General features: G+C 47.7%; 1 protein-coding gene across 2 annotated transcripts in view; it reads left to right on the plus strand.

The window, feature by feature from the left end:
* The first annotated feature begins 1,211 nt into the window (after positions 1 to 1,211).
* The window catches only part of LOC144934209 (signal transducer and activator of transcription 1-alpha/beta-like), a 28,200-nt gene continuing 16,463 nt past the window's right edge, over positions 1,212 to 12,948 (plus strand). For both annotated transcript variants that reach the window (XM_078859803.1, XM_078859813.1), the window contains exons 1-9: positions 1,212 to 1,439; positions 5,997 to 6,140; positions 6,318 to 6,462; positions 7,169 to 7,267; positions 7,969 to 8,067; positions 8,805 to 8,883; positions 9,159 to 9,301; positions 9,796 to 9,947; positions 12,718 to 12,876. In XM_078859803.1, coding sequence (XP_078715929.1) covers positions 6,013 to 6,140; positions 6,318 to 6,462; positions 7,169 to 7,267; positions 7,969 to 8,067; positions 8,805 to 8,883; positions 9,159 to 9,301; positions 9,796 to 9,947; positions 12,718 to 12,876 — 1,004 coding nt within the window. In that variant the 5' untranslated portion in view covers positions 1,212 to 1,439; positions 5,997 to 6,012. The remainder of the gene's footprint in view (positions 1,440 to 5,996; positions 6,141 to 6,317; positions 6,463 to 7,168; positions 7,268 to 7,968; positions 8,068 to 8,804; positions 8,884 to 9,158; positions 9,302 to 9,795; positions 9,948 to 12,717; positions 12,877 to 12,948) is intronic.

The following is a 12,948-nucleotide window of genomic DNA, read 5'->3' on the forward strand; positions in this document are numbered from 1 at the left end:
GAAGTGGTGCCCGTGGATGCCCCCCCCCAAACCCCCCGCAGGCTGCCATTGGTTCTGCCCTTTGTGATGATACACCGAGTGGTGGGGTGGTAAGGGGGGTGGTAAGGGGGGTAAGGGGGATTATAAGGGGGATTATAAGGGGGGTGGTAAGGGGGGTAAGGGGGATTATAAGGGGGGGGGGTGGTAAGGGGGGTTGTAAGGGGGGGGGGTGGTAAGGGGGATTATAAGGGGGGTGGTAAGGGGGCTTATAAGGGGGGGTGGTAAGGGGGGTTGTAAGGGGGATTATAAGGGGGGGTGGTAAGGGGGGTTGTAAGGGGGGGGGGTGGTATAGGGGATTTTAAGGGGGGGGGGTGGTAAGGGGGGTTGTAAGGGGGAGTGGTAAGGGGGGTGGTAAGGGGGGTTGTAAGGGGAGGTGGTAGGGGGATTATAAGGGGGGGGTGGTAAGGGGGGTTGTAAGGGGGGTAAGGGGGATTATAAGGGGGTGGTGGTAAGGGGGTGTTATAGGGGGGGGTGGTAAGGGGGGGTAAGGGGGGGTGGTAAGGGGGGGTGGTAAGGGGGGGTGGTAATGGGGGGATGGTAAGGGGGGGGGGTAAGGGAGGGAGGGGTGATAAGGGAGGGAGGGGGGGGGGGTGGTAAGGGAGGGAGGGGTGGTAAGGGAGGGGTGGGGGGTGGTAAGGGAGGGTGTGGGGGGTTAAATGGAGGAGTGGGGGGTTAAAGGGAGGGGTGGGGGTGGTAAGGGAGGGAGGGGTGGTAAGGGAGGGGAGGGGGGGTGGTAAGGGAGGGGAGGGGGGTGGTAAGGGAGGGGAAGGGAGTGGTAAGGGAGGGGAGGGGGGGTGGTAAGGGAGGGGGGGTGGTAAGGGAGGGGAGGGGGGGTGGTAAGGGAGGGGAGGGGGGGTGGTAAGGGAGGGGAGGGAGAGTGGTAAGGGAGGGGAGGGGGGTGGTAAGGGAGGGGAGGGGGGGTGGTAAGGGAGGGGAGGTGGGAGGGGGGGTGGTAAGGGAGGGGAGGGGGGTGGTAAGGGAGGGGAGGGGAGGGGTGGTAAGGGAGGGGAGGGGGGGTGGTAAGGGAGGGGAGGGGGGGTGGTAAGGGAGGGGAGGGGTGTGGTAAGGGAGGGGAGGTGGGAGGGGGGGGTGGTAAGGGAGGGGAGGTGGGAGGGGCGCCACTCGTGACGGCGTTTCTCGTTGGTGGCCGCTCCCGCTTCCCGGAACGCGACGTGACGTCACTCCCCCCATTCTCATCCACGGATCGCCGTCGTTCAACCTTCCGCGTCTTGATTCGCCGCGTGTACACACTTACGCACGCCCTGCACTCGCGTGTACTTCACTTACACACTTACGCACTGCACTGAGTGAGGTGCGACCGACGCTGTTGTCGCCGCCGCCACCGCCGCGGCCGCCTTTGTCTCTCTCGGGGACCAGCTTTCGTGAGCGCCCAAGAATAGGTGAGAGGGACACCCACGCGCACTTCCTACTAAGCCTTGGATGTTTTAACAGCTGCTTTTTTACTCTTTTTCTCCCCCCCCCCCCACAATAGTTCGTTACGTTCACAAACTTCGCCGACCGTCCGTGTGTGTAAGTCGATGCTTTGCCGTCAAACATTGTGGAGCAGCGTCAATAATAATAACAACAATGCCAACTACGGCGGCAGACACGGCGGTGTTGAGACTGAAGTTTGCCCTGTCGTGTGCTGAGTGTGCAGTAGATAAGGAATGTTTGTGAATGTTATGGCGACTGTTTTGCTCGTGTCGGTGTACTCGCACTCGCATGCGTGGCTACTTGGTGGCAAAACAGACTACAATTGTCGCTTCGAAGTCCAGACACAAGCGGCTAACCCTTTTCAAAGCAAGAGCCACCGCTTTAATGGAGCTCTGGCGATGCTGCTGCATAGTTGCCTTGGGGGGGGGGGGGGTCTCGTGTTACACTGCTGTGACATGCACACAAATGGCAGAGCCGTCAGTTTTGGGGACATTCGGTCAGGAATTTGTCCAGAGCTCGCCCATCTCTCGGCTTCAAGGCTGATACGACATTGGTGTGAACCCAGCGCCGGATTAAGGTAGTGCGGGACCTGTAGCATATGTTATAAAGGGGCCCTAAATAAAAAAAAACGTAAATATAAAAACATAATATTTTTTACTTGCATAGTAAAATAATCGTATTTTTTTCATTTGCAATACAGCCAGATAATACGACAAATCGCTAACCTTAAACACTCAGTCGTTCATAAAAGTTGAAGGCGGTATAGTACTATAGCAATAGAGCAAGTGCAGAATTGCTGAACCGGAATTGATAGCTTGAAAGCATTTAGCGGCGGGGCCCTTGAAAGTTCAGGGCCCGTAGCATATGTAGCGACTTTTGCTCCTAAGATAATCCGGCACTGTGTGAACAGTGCAGTGGGAAGGGTGGTCATTTACTACTACAGTAAAACCTTGGATTGCGAGCATAATTCGTTCCGGAAACGTGTTTGTAATCCAAAGCACTCGTATATCAAAGCACTCGTATATCAGTTGTGATCACGTGACGCTAGTCAGCCAAAGCGTATACTACTACTCGTATTGCAAGACCTCGCTCGTTTATCAAATTAATATTTATTTAAAAAAATTGCTCGTCTTGCAAAACACTCGCAGACCAAGTTACTCGCAATCCAAGGTTTTACTGTATAATGAGCCAATAATGTCTGTGTGTCCGACACGTGACGTCACTCACGTCGGCCAGCCCCCCTCATTAATAATCATGAACAGGTGGCATCCTCCACATGGACCCCCCCCCCCTCATTAATAATCATGAGCGGGTGACGTCACCCCACATGTAGCACCCCCCACCATTAATAATAATGAGCGGGTGACGGCACTCCACATAGGGGGGGGGGCGAGGCGCTTCGTCCCCCCTCATCGGCGTCAACTTACAACCCTCACTACAAAGGCAGAACCCTCACGTCACGTCATCTCCGTGACGCTATTGAGACATTGAAGTAAAAAGGACGTCATGATGAAGAAGGGATTATAACCTTTAAATGAAATGAGTCTGTGTCATCGCGGCCTTACAAATTGCACACGAATTGATACAATGAATATCACGTCGCGGTCTGCTTTTCGCTTGCAAGTTTCAGATTTACTGAAATACACCCGTCCTTGGACGGGCAAAAGGCTAGTTAATTATATATTCAAAGTAAGTTGCTTGTACTACTGTACAGTAGGCTCTTGCCCTAACTGCCCACCACGGTTGTAGCCACAACTTTCCCGGGATATGTTGACACCCGTAGGCAAGACTCATCAAGCTCATACCAAATGCATGTGCCGCGCATTGCTATGGATGTAGCGTGATTGGAAACTTGCTGGAACACGCATTCAGTACTCTCACAGCTCTTCCCGCTCTCTACGGTGGCCTCAGTAAGACGTTTTGGAAATTACCTTCGACCATGCAGCATCCATGATGACTTATTTACCGTGTAAATTATTTTCCACGAAACATACGCAATGGGGTGATACAATTCAGTGCTGTGAAGACTTAACCAGCAGGGTGGAATATGGCCAGAGTAAAGGTTTTTGTTTTCTTGTATTGGGATTATCGCCAGGACAATGTGGACAAGTAGCCAAGCTGTTATGGATGAATACCATTCGATCTGTCAAAACCATCCAGGAAAATAGTCCGGCATCATGATTATTGCTTTGTTAATCCACTACTAAATAAATGCTTCTTCATGCCATGCCCAGCGTGGTCATTCTTTAGGCACAACTCCTTGTTGGCACGCGTGTTCTGCTGATGCTGCTGACATTTGCTTTTGGGGGAATATAATATTTATCTGATGTTCTTTTAGTCTCGTGCTCATCATTCGTCCTGTTTGCCCAACATAACATTTACCACACGTACAGTTAAGCTTCTGTTGATGGCTTCGGTAGTGCATCTTTTGGATATCCCAAGGCATTCATTACATTCTTTTTTTTGCATTCTGTTCCATAGAGTAGGTAGTACTGCTGTTTACGATGATTAAACATGGAGGCACATGCTAAAATTAGAAGGCCACTGGATGGTTATTTTCCAACTGGCATCTACCAGAACATATGACTCTGTCATCCGGTTCGGTTACACATATTTTCTTCTTCACCAAGGGTGCCACGACATAATAAAGCACTATAATAATGCTCTACTTTATGTTTTAATATAAACAAAAATTTGTCTGGGGGATTCAGACAGTTTAGTTGCTGGATATCGTAGCAAGTGAATTAGCACTGTGTCTGTTTTGCAATCACTAAATACCAGCAACTGACCAATAAAGCTGTGTGGCCTTATCAGCAGTGGTGGAAATGGGCCGGAATGCCCCGGAACACCATGATGGAAGTAACAATTTGAACCCGACTGCATTCCGGAAGGAATCAAGGATTCATATTTTTATTTTATTGACTCACAGAAAGGCGCCTAGATTAACGGAGAGACCCACAGACATGCACATAAACCCACAGACATGCTTAGAGACCCACAAACACACATAGAGAGTCACAGACACGCATAGAGACCCACAGACATGCACAAAGACCCAGAGATGCACACAGATGAGCACAGAAACCCACGGACAGATGTCCAGAAACTCACAGACGCACACAGAGACACACACAGATACCCAGAGAAATGCACAGAGACTCATATACACGCATAGAGGCCCACAGATGCACACAGATCCCCACAGAAATGCACAGAGGCCCACTGACAAACAGAGACCCACAGATGAAGCAACCCTCCTAAGATCTAGTGTACGTCCAGATTTAGTGGGAGGTGGGGGGAATCATTTACGAGTTCCCCCAGTAAATTATTCTCATTTCCAGCCCTGCTTATCAGAACATACCATCTACTATATATAACGATGGCCCAATCACAGATTTCACAACAGCGGACCATTATTTGCACTTCTAATAGCTGAAATCCCAAATGTGAATTCCTCTTGTATATTTGCTAAATTTCCAATCGGCTAGTTGCAAGTTCAAATGCCAGTCGTGCCTCAAATTAACCTATAATTTATCTGGGGACACTACAATGGGTATCATATTTGCGTATGGAGAGACTGATCCCTGCCATAGAAATGTGCAATGGTGGAGCCAGGATTTTTAGGTAGGGGGGGCAACCCCTCCAGCAATGAAAAATGATAGGAGTTGTTAGTAAGGACTTGTCCCTTGCTTTTTATTCGACGCGTGTGCGGTGATGGCGCAGCCATCCATCGAAAGTCAAATTCGAATCGTGTGTGATAGGCATCGCGCTCGCTGAAGGTATGCCTTCAGGGAAGTTGTGTATTGTATACGCGACTGCGCACAATTCTGTGAGTCACAACTGCTTTGCCGTTACTTATTGCCAATTATGGACTCGGACTATTATCCTATCATCTCATAGAGTCCCTGGCACATAATATGCTACACAGTGGCAGTGTGGTCGCAAAATGCCGATCTATTACTAATCAACCTCAGTGATCCGATTGAAATTAGGGATTTCGATCGGATCATTGGGGCGGCACGTGCCCACCCCCCCCCCCCCCCACTGACTCCGCCAGTGGAAATGTGGAGCTTTCACCTCTGACTCGGTGTATCAAATAGAGATAAGTGCTGTTGCATTGCTTGCTTGAACTGTGAGCAACTTTGACAGAGGCCTCCGGGTTAACTCCTCTAATTGGTTTGAGCCCGAAACACGATCTCCTCTAAACAGGAGATAAGCCAATGCTTGTACATAAACTCAAACAATATTTAAACTGCAAACTATTTTAATTGTACCAGGTAAGGCCCGTTGAGCTATATAGCAATTTTTCAGAAGCGATCTGGCTACAAATTATAGCTCAACGAAGTGGCTTATCATGTGCACATTTATAGTAGCCAAATGCTCTAAACTCACATTGATTCTAAATGTGGATGGAAAAACCGGAGGAGCCGGAGAAAAATGCAGGGTCGGGATCGAACCCACGACCTCCTTGTATACCAGGTGAGGTAGTTAACATCTCGCCATCGCGGTGCACAAATCCCCAGTCTACGAGGAAACATCATGGCGCAGTGGAACAAGCTCCAGCAGCTGGACATGAAGTACTTGGAGCTGTTGGACCAGCTCTACAACGAGAGCTTCCCCATGGAGGTGCGGCAGTTTATCGCCCCCTGGATCGAAGGACAGGACTGGTGAGGAGCCCGGTTATGCCAACGCTGCACACTGACGATGGCCCAATGATGATGATGATGATTACGACAATGATTTACAGCAACCTGGTCCGATTTGCCTTTAAAATCGTTTCATTGAAACTCGATAGCGGCAATGCTTTTCCAAATCGGTGATTTGCGTGGGACATGTGGTTCCAGGAGCCATGCAGCGAGCGATCCGTCGCAGGCTTCTCTGCTGCTGCATACTCTGCTGAGCCAGCTGGACGTGCAGTATGGACGGTTCTCCTCCGAGCACAACCTGCTTCTGCAGCACAACCTGCGCAAGATTAAACAGAACATTCAGGTGCCTGGCTGAGCCTAAGCCCAACTGCAAACACAACTTCATATGCACACACCAACGGTGTGAATACATTCACAAGGACAAGCAGTAAATAGGTATTTGTGCATAAGCCAAGGTCTGTGTGGACATTTACTTTCAAATAGATGTGTGTGTGTGTGTTTGTAGGGGAGCGGTAATGCAACTGTTAGCGTGCTGCACTATGAACCCGGGCATCCGAGTTCCATTCCCGCTCACTGCCAACACCAGTGACGGTTTTCTGATGGGTCCTGGGCCTCCCCTAGGTCGACTCGGCCTCACATGAGTACCTGGTGCGGTGTGTAAACATCAGCACTAGGGAGACAAAGGTGGCCAGCCGTGGTGCTGGCCACCCATCCCCTCGGGTGCTTTGCCGGCCGTCATAGGTACTTCTAACAATACTTGTCCTGTTAAGGCTATATGAGGGATCTTTGTGTTTGTAGGGAGTGGTGGCATCGTTGTTAGCGCACTGAGCTACAATTCTCTACTCTCGATTCAATTCCTGGGCACACACACACCTTCACTTACGTCGGGAATATGAACCTGTCCTGTGCCTCCCCTAATTTGACTCAGCCTTAAATTAGTGCTTGATGAAATGTGCAAACAACAGTAACAGTGCTCACGAACAGGACTTTCCCCCACCAGCCATATAATGCCAAGCAAGTTATCTGTCTCTGTATATATGTGTTCACAGGCAAAGTACCTGGAGAACCCCACCCAGATGGCTTCCCTCATATCTCAGTGCCTGCAGGAGGAGCAGCACATCTTAGATAGAGCGAACAAGGCCCACATGGTGAGTTGAACTTGCGTGCATTCATGCATCACTTGTAAAGGTTGCCGTTATTTTTGCTATTGTTTTCCTATTCACTCTTCAACATGTGAATGCAGAGACAATGGTGAATTGCAAAGATTTACCTCTAGGTCACTTCAGTAAAGATTTGTTTCAAAGTTAAAACATTGCTGCATTGTACGAGTCCATGTTCTCCTGAAACTCCGATTTCCTCTAACGGCACATGCATTTAACGATGACCACATCACCCCAAAAATGAAATCGCCCTGAATGCACCCGATCTATCTAACCAGCTAATCAGGTACCAAGCCTGGTTATTGCTTGATAGGGAGACTCCCTGGAAATACCAGATGTTGTAGGCTTGGGCTGTGATGTGGTCAGTAAATCATTATTGAGTACATCGGTGCCAAGCTCTTTGCTTGCTATCCCCTCGCATGCATGGGTGTTCTCCAAATCAGGATTCTCTGAAACAACCTGAACGACTGGGTAAGGCTTTCTTCGGTAAATAAAAAGCATGATTGTGAAAGTGTTTTATGCAACAACTTGACCAGTTTTGCAGCCTATCTAATTGGTTAATAGATGCAATGAAGTGCATCGTACTTCATGTACAGATAGTTACTCATGGCTCACCATTACTGGTCACTACCGATTGTGAGTATGGACGTTCGTCCATGGCCATGACACTTGCCTTGTCTCTGCCACAGGGTGCTGAAGGTCAGCAGTATCGACCTCAGAGCTCCATCCAGTCTGAGAAGCAGAAGAACCTGGAACTAACCATCGCAGAGGTCAAGAAACGCGTGCAGGTATAACACCTGTGGAGAGTGGTGCTGTAAAACTAGGCTTGTATGGAGCCCGAGTGAATGGATCTGGATCAGTCGAGACACGATGATGATGTTACTGCACGGATGTGCACTTGCATATCTATATATATAAAAGGGAAATTTGTGAATATGTGTGTCTGTTCGAAATGTTTAGCATACTTCCCGACATGCAACAAACTTGACATTTGGCATGTGGGTAGCTTCCAGACTGTACACAATGCAAAAAGTATAAAAATAGACTTTTGTATTTTGGGGGGCGGGGGGGGGGCGCAATAATGGATATATTTTGCACGGCAAGTGAGCGGTGACGTCACATCTGTGATGTCACCCGCATGCGGCAGCGTCACGCAGTGTGCCTACTGACGTCACGCATCCCCCCCCCCCCTAACTCTCCGCGTAGGCCGTGTATTAATCCAAGACAAGAATCCAAGCCCGGGCGAAGCCGGGTAGTAAAGATAGTGAGAAATAAAATGGAAACTTATAGTTTATCTGTGTTAATGTTCATACACGTGCAGGTGTGAATGTGTAGTGTGCTCATAAAAAGACGTAATAGTAGTAAACTATTGGGATGCTGTTGGCGAACAGTAAACCTAGTGATATATTTTCATAGGAGATTAATGAGTTATAAGAGTTCTCAAATTACATTTGTAAAAATGTTGTTTAGTCAAATAAATAGTACTGCACTATATATGTGTTCATATGTTGATATGTGCCTTCAGGTGACAGAGCAAAATATCAAATCCCTGGAAAATTGTCAGGATGAGTTTGACTTCCGCTACAAAGACTTTCAGACCAAAGGTGAGGACAAATGTTCTCAAAACGTGGGCATTGCCTACATTATTGTATCAGCTACTGGGCTGGTTTTTGACCACTGTTCTATTTTCTTATTCTTCGGTGGGGGCTTTTAACAACATTTTTCAGTCTTAAGTCTCTTAGAAATTGACTTCTAGATGAAAAATGTATCCAGTTTTGTCTTTTTTTTAAACTGTCCAGTTTCAAAGTGCATTTGCATATTTTATATTGTGTGTGTTTGATTTGATTGAACACGTGGCTGGATTCTTGTGTCACCACAGACGGTCCAGAGAGCAATAGCGCCAGTCTCTTGTCAAAACAGCAGCCGTCGCCACAGAACGGCAAGCCCAACGGGCAGGGGGACTCCATAAAGCAGATGGCACGGCTGCAGGTGATGCTGCAGAACCTGGACCAGAATCGCAAGGTGCGGACCCTACAGCAAAACGTGTCGCGGCAATCTCGGTCTCCACGTCAGGGACACAGAATGATCTGGTTCTGGGTTTGACCACATTAGGCGCTCTGCAATTGTGGTAAATCTGCACATTCATATCAAGCCACGCGTATGCATTGCGGTGGGTTGCGATTTGGTGCTTAATTATGGGGAGCGGTCGGGTAGTGGTGAGCAAATTGCGCTACGAAGCCCGACGACCCGAGTTAAAATCCCGATCACGGTCAACATTGCTAAATTACAGAGATGCACCGTATATATCTACCCATTCCGGGCCTCCCCCCTAAGTTAACTCAGCCTGAAATGAGCACTTGTGTGATGCCACCAGGGAATCAAAGTGGGTCGGGGGTGTGGTTCTGACCACCCACCCCTTCGTGTGCCGTGCCGGCCTTCGTAGGTGCTCGCGAACAGGACTCGCCCCAACAATCCGTAGAATCCTTCAGGTGATCTTATGTCTCTGTGCGACACAGCAAATCTTGCAATCGATGACAGAGCTGCTGGCCATCGCCGACTATGTCCACAAGAAGCCGCTGCTGGAAGAGCTGAACGAGTGGAAGCGGAGGCAGCAGCTCGGCTGCATCGGCGGCCCACCCAACATCTGCCTCGACCACCTGGAGAAGTGGTACACACCCTCCCACTCGCCCTCTTGCCAAGTCGCACGTGCCCGCTTGCTGCATGATGCCTGCTTTTCCCCACCTGAATTGCACAATGATCAGGTGAATAAATCTGGCCAGGTAGCTCAGCGGTCGCGTTGAGTGGCTCGCAATCATAAGGTTGCAAGTTCAGTTCCCGGCCGGGGGGTTGACTCGGCCCATAAACCCTCCGTGGTCGGTTAAAATAAGTACCAATTGTGTGGAGGGAAGTCAACAGTGGTTGTATTTCGATTTAAAGCTTTCGTGACTGCAGGGATTCATCTTCTTGGTTCTTTCGGTAAAGTCACGTAGAAGGGAAGTAATAAAATAATAAAAATAAAACATAATAAAACAATTCTCACGACGTTTCGGCCACAACGGCTGCTTGCGTTGTGGCCGAAACGTCGTGAGAATTGTTTTATTATGTTTTATTTTTATTATTTTATTACTTCCCTTCTACGTGACTTTACCGAAAAAACCAAGAAGATGAACAGTGGTTGTCTTGTAGATAGTCCCGCCTCCACCATAGGAATGTGGAATTTGTAAACAGGAGATGATCACCACCCTAATGTTAATTAAAACAGGAAAGCACCGTGATTTTGAACTGATGGTGTCTTACCCAAGAAATTATATTTGCAGGTAGACTACAGTGGCAGTGAGGTTGCACTCTGCAAGCACTTCACTTGATTTTCTAGGAAGGGGGATGCTTCCTGTGTTGCTTGGCCAGGCAGCACCACTGGTCGGGGATGTTGTGTCGTAAAATCTCATCTCTGGGAGCCTTCAGTAAGAATTTTATGTATTTTTGCTCTGCGAAAGCAGGAACTACCATTATTCTCCAAGTACCGATGCAAATACAGATATTCATAAACGAGTCTTAAAATACTCCAGAGCTGTGAACTTTAAGTTTTCAGGTCGCACACCTGTTCTATCATGCACACGTTTCACAAGCAAACTCCTGCCGATAAATACTGTTGATGTGGCTAGGATGAGTTTTCTCCAAGAGCTGCGGTTATTTCCCACAAGCCACTTGATCATGGTATTGGCCAAATATCCAAATGCAAGAAGGGCCTTCTAAAATGATTCTTGAGACTGGTTGAAGTGTTTCCTGTTAACTACCTCTTCAGGTATACAGGAGGTCATGGATTCGATCCCGACCCTGCATGTATATTTGGAGTTTGCTTGTTCTTCCCGTGGTCATGTGGATTTTTTCCAGGTTCTCCGGTTTTTCCCTCCACATTTAGAATCAACATGCATTCAAGAGTATTTGGCTGTAATAAATTTCCATGTGATTAAGCCACTTCGTTGAGCAATAATTTGTCTGTAAATACATATTTTGAATGCCAATGATGTGTGGCAATTCAATGGATTAGAATACATCACAAAAAATGTCCCTCAGGCTTTTCATTGTAGGCACAAGTGCTGTTCACACGCATCACACCCATCATTCTCTGTCTCCCCAGTACTACAGTTAAACAACTGCACGAACTGTTTATTTTGAGACTGTATGTATGTTGAATTTTTTTCGCACCATATGTAGCCAACCGTGCTAATCGGAGGTGCCAAGGCTGAGTTGTTTTAAGCTAGTCATGAACAGGTTGACTCCCATATCTGGCACTGACAGTATAAAAGTCATTGACACGATTTGAAGTAAAAAAAATATTTAAATTCATCTTAAATGTAAATTAGTTTTTCATTGCGTGCTCTTAAATATATGAAATTGTTGTTATCGTGACAAGCTAAGACATATCTAACTCTGCTCGATGGTTACCTGGATATGCCCTTGCACACTCCTGACCAGCTGGCTCAAAATCTCTGTAAAGTAACTGAGAAATGAACCCAGCTCAACTGGATCTTACAAATCGCTATTCCACCACTCTCCTCATAAAAATGCAACGTAATCATCCCTGCATAAACCCGCTGTCCTTTTCCAGCCACATGAACAGGACTGTGTTTTAATTAACTATTGCTCATTACAATGCTAACGCGTGACAAAGCAGCTACATTAGGGTTATACCAATACTATACACAGTAGTGGGGAACTATAAACGGAACCCTGCTGGCTTTAGATTTCACGGAAAAGTAAAACGAATATAGGTTAAAGGTTGCTATGCCCTTAAACACGTGGTGGTGTACCTTGCTGAGGAAGGTTGCCCAACTGGTTTTCACGTTACTCCCAAAAGCCCGGGGGATTGGTGATGCCTATGGCAAATAAATGCAATTCAACAGGTTTGGCCGTCTGATGAAGCGAGTTGTAACGACTGGCGAAACGTCGTACTCTGGATTGTAAATGTTTTGATTTGCTGTCCAACACACCGGCGTGCTGTTGTAGTAACGAATTGGCATGTTCTGTTTGTGTGACAAACATTACTAATTGGCTGTGTGGGGTGGTGGCGGGTTTAACGACACATTTATATTTACATGATCTAACCCCAAAGAAAAACCTGTTATGGATGATATTGGTCGCGAAAGCCTACGTGTTAAACTATATACACTTAGTACATCTTCTGAAATGCTTGTCTGTAAGATTTAGAGGCATCACTTTTCACAACATTAAATCACCTGTTGAGAAGAAAGTAAGATGATCAGTGGAGTATATATAAATGAATTGTCCTGTGTGTTTGATACATGTGGAGGAACAACCTTTAAAAGTTTCCTGGCCGCGCACTGAGAGCATTGTGTTGCACAGTGACGAGGTCTGAAACACACACCTTGTGTGTGCGTGCGTGGGGGATCGTTGTCTTTGTTGTGTGCGCATTATAGGTACACCGAGTTGGCAGAGGCACTGCTGCAGGTGCTGAGGCAGCTCAGGAAGCTGGAGGAGCTGCAGCAGAAGGTGACCTACAAAGGGGACCCCATTGTTTCATACAAGGGCGACTTGGAAGAAAAGACCAGCAACCTGTTGCAGGCTCTCTTCAACAAGTACGCACCGCACGCTGTCACAGGCTCGAAACCCACAACCACACTGCGTGTATTTCAAGCCATGCGTATTGA

Source organism: Lampetra fluviatilis, chromosome 1, assembly GCF_964198595.1.
Source record: "Lampetra fluviatilis chromosome 1, kcLamFluv1.1, whole genome shotgun sequence".
Lineage (NCBI taxonomy): Eukaryota > Metazoa > Chordata > Hyperoartia > Petromyzontiformes > Petromyzontidae > Lampetra > Lampetra fluviatilis.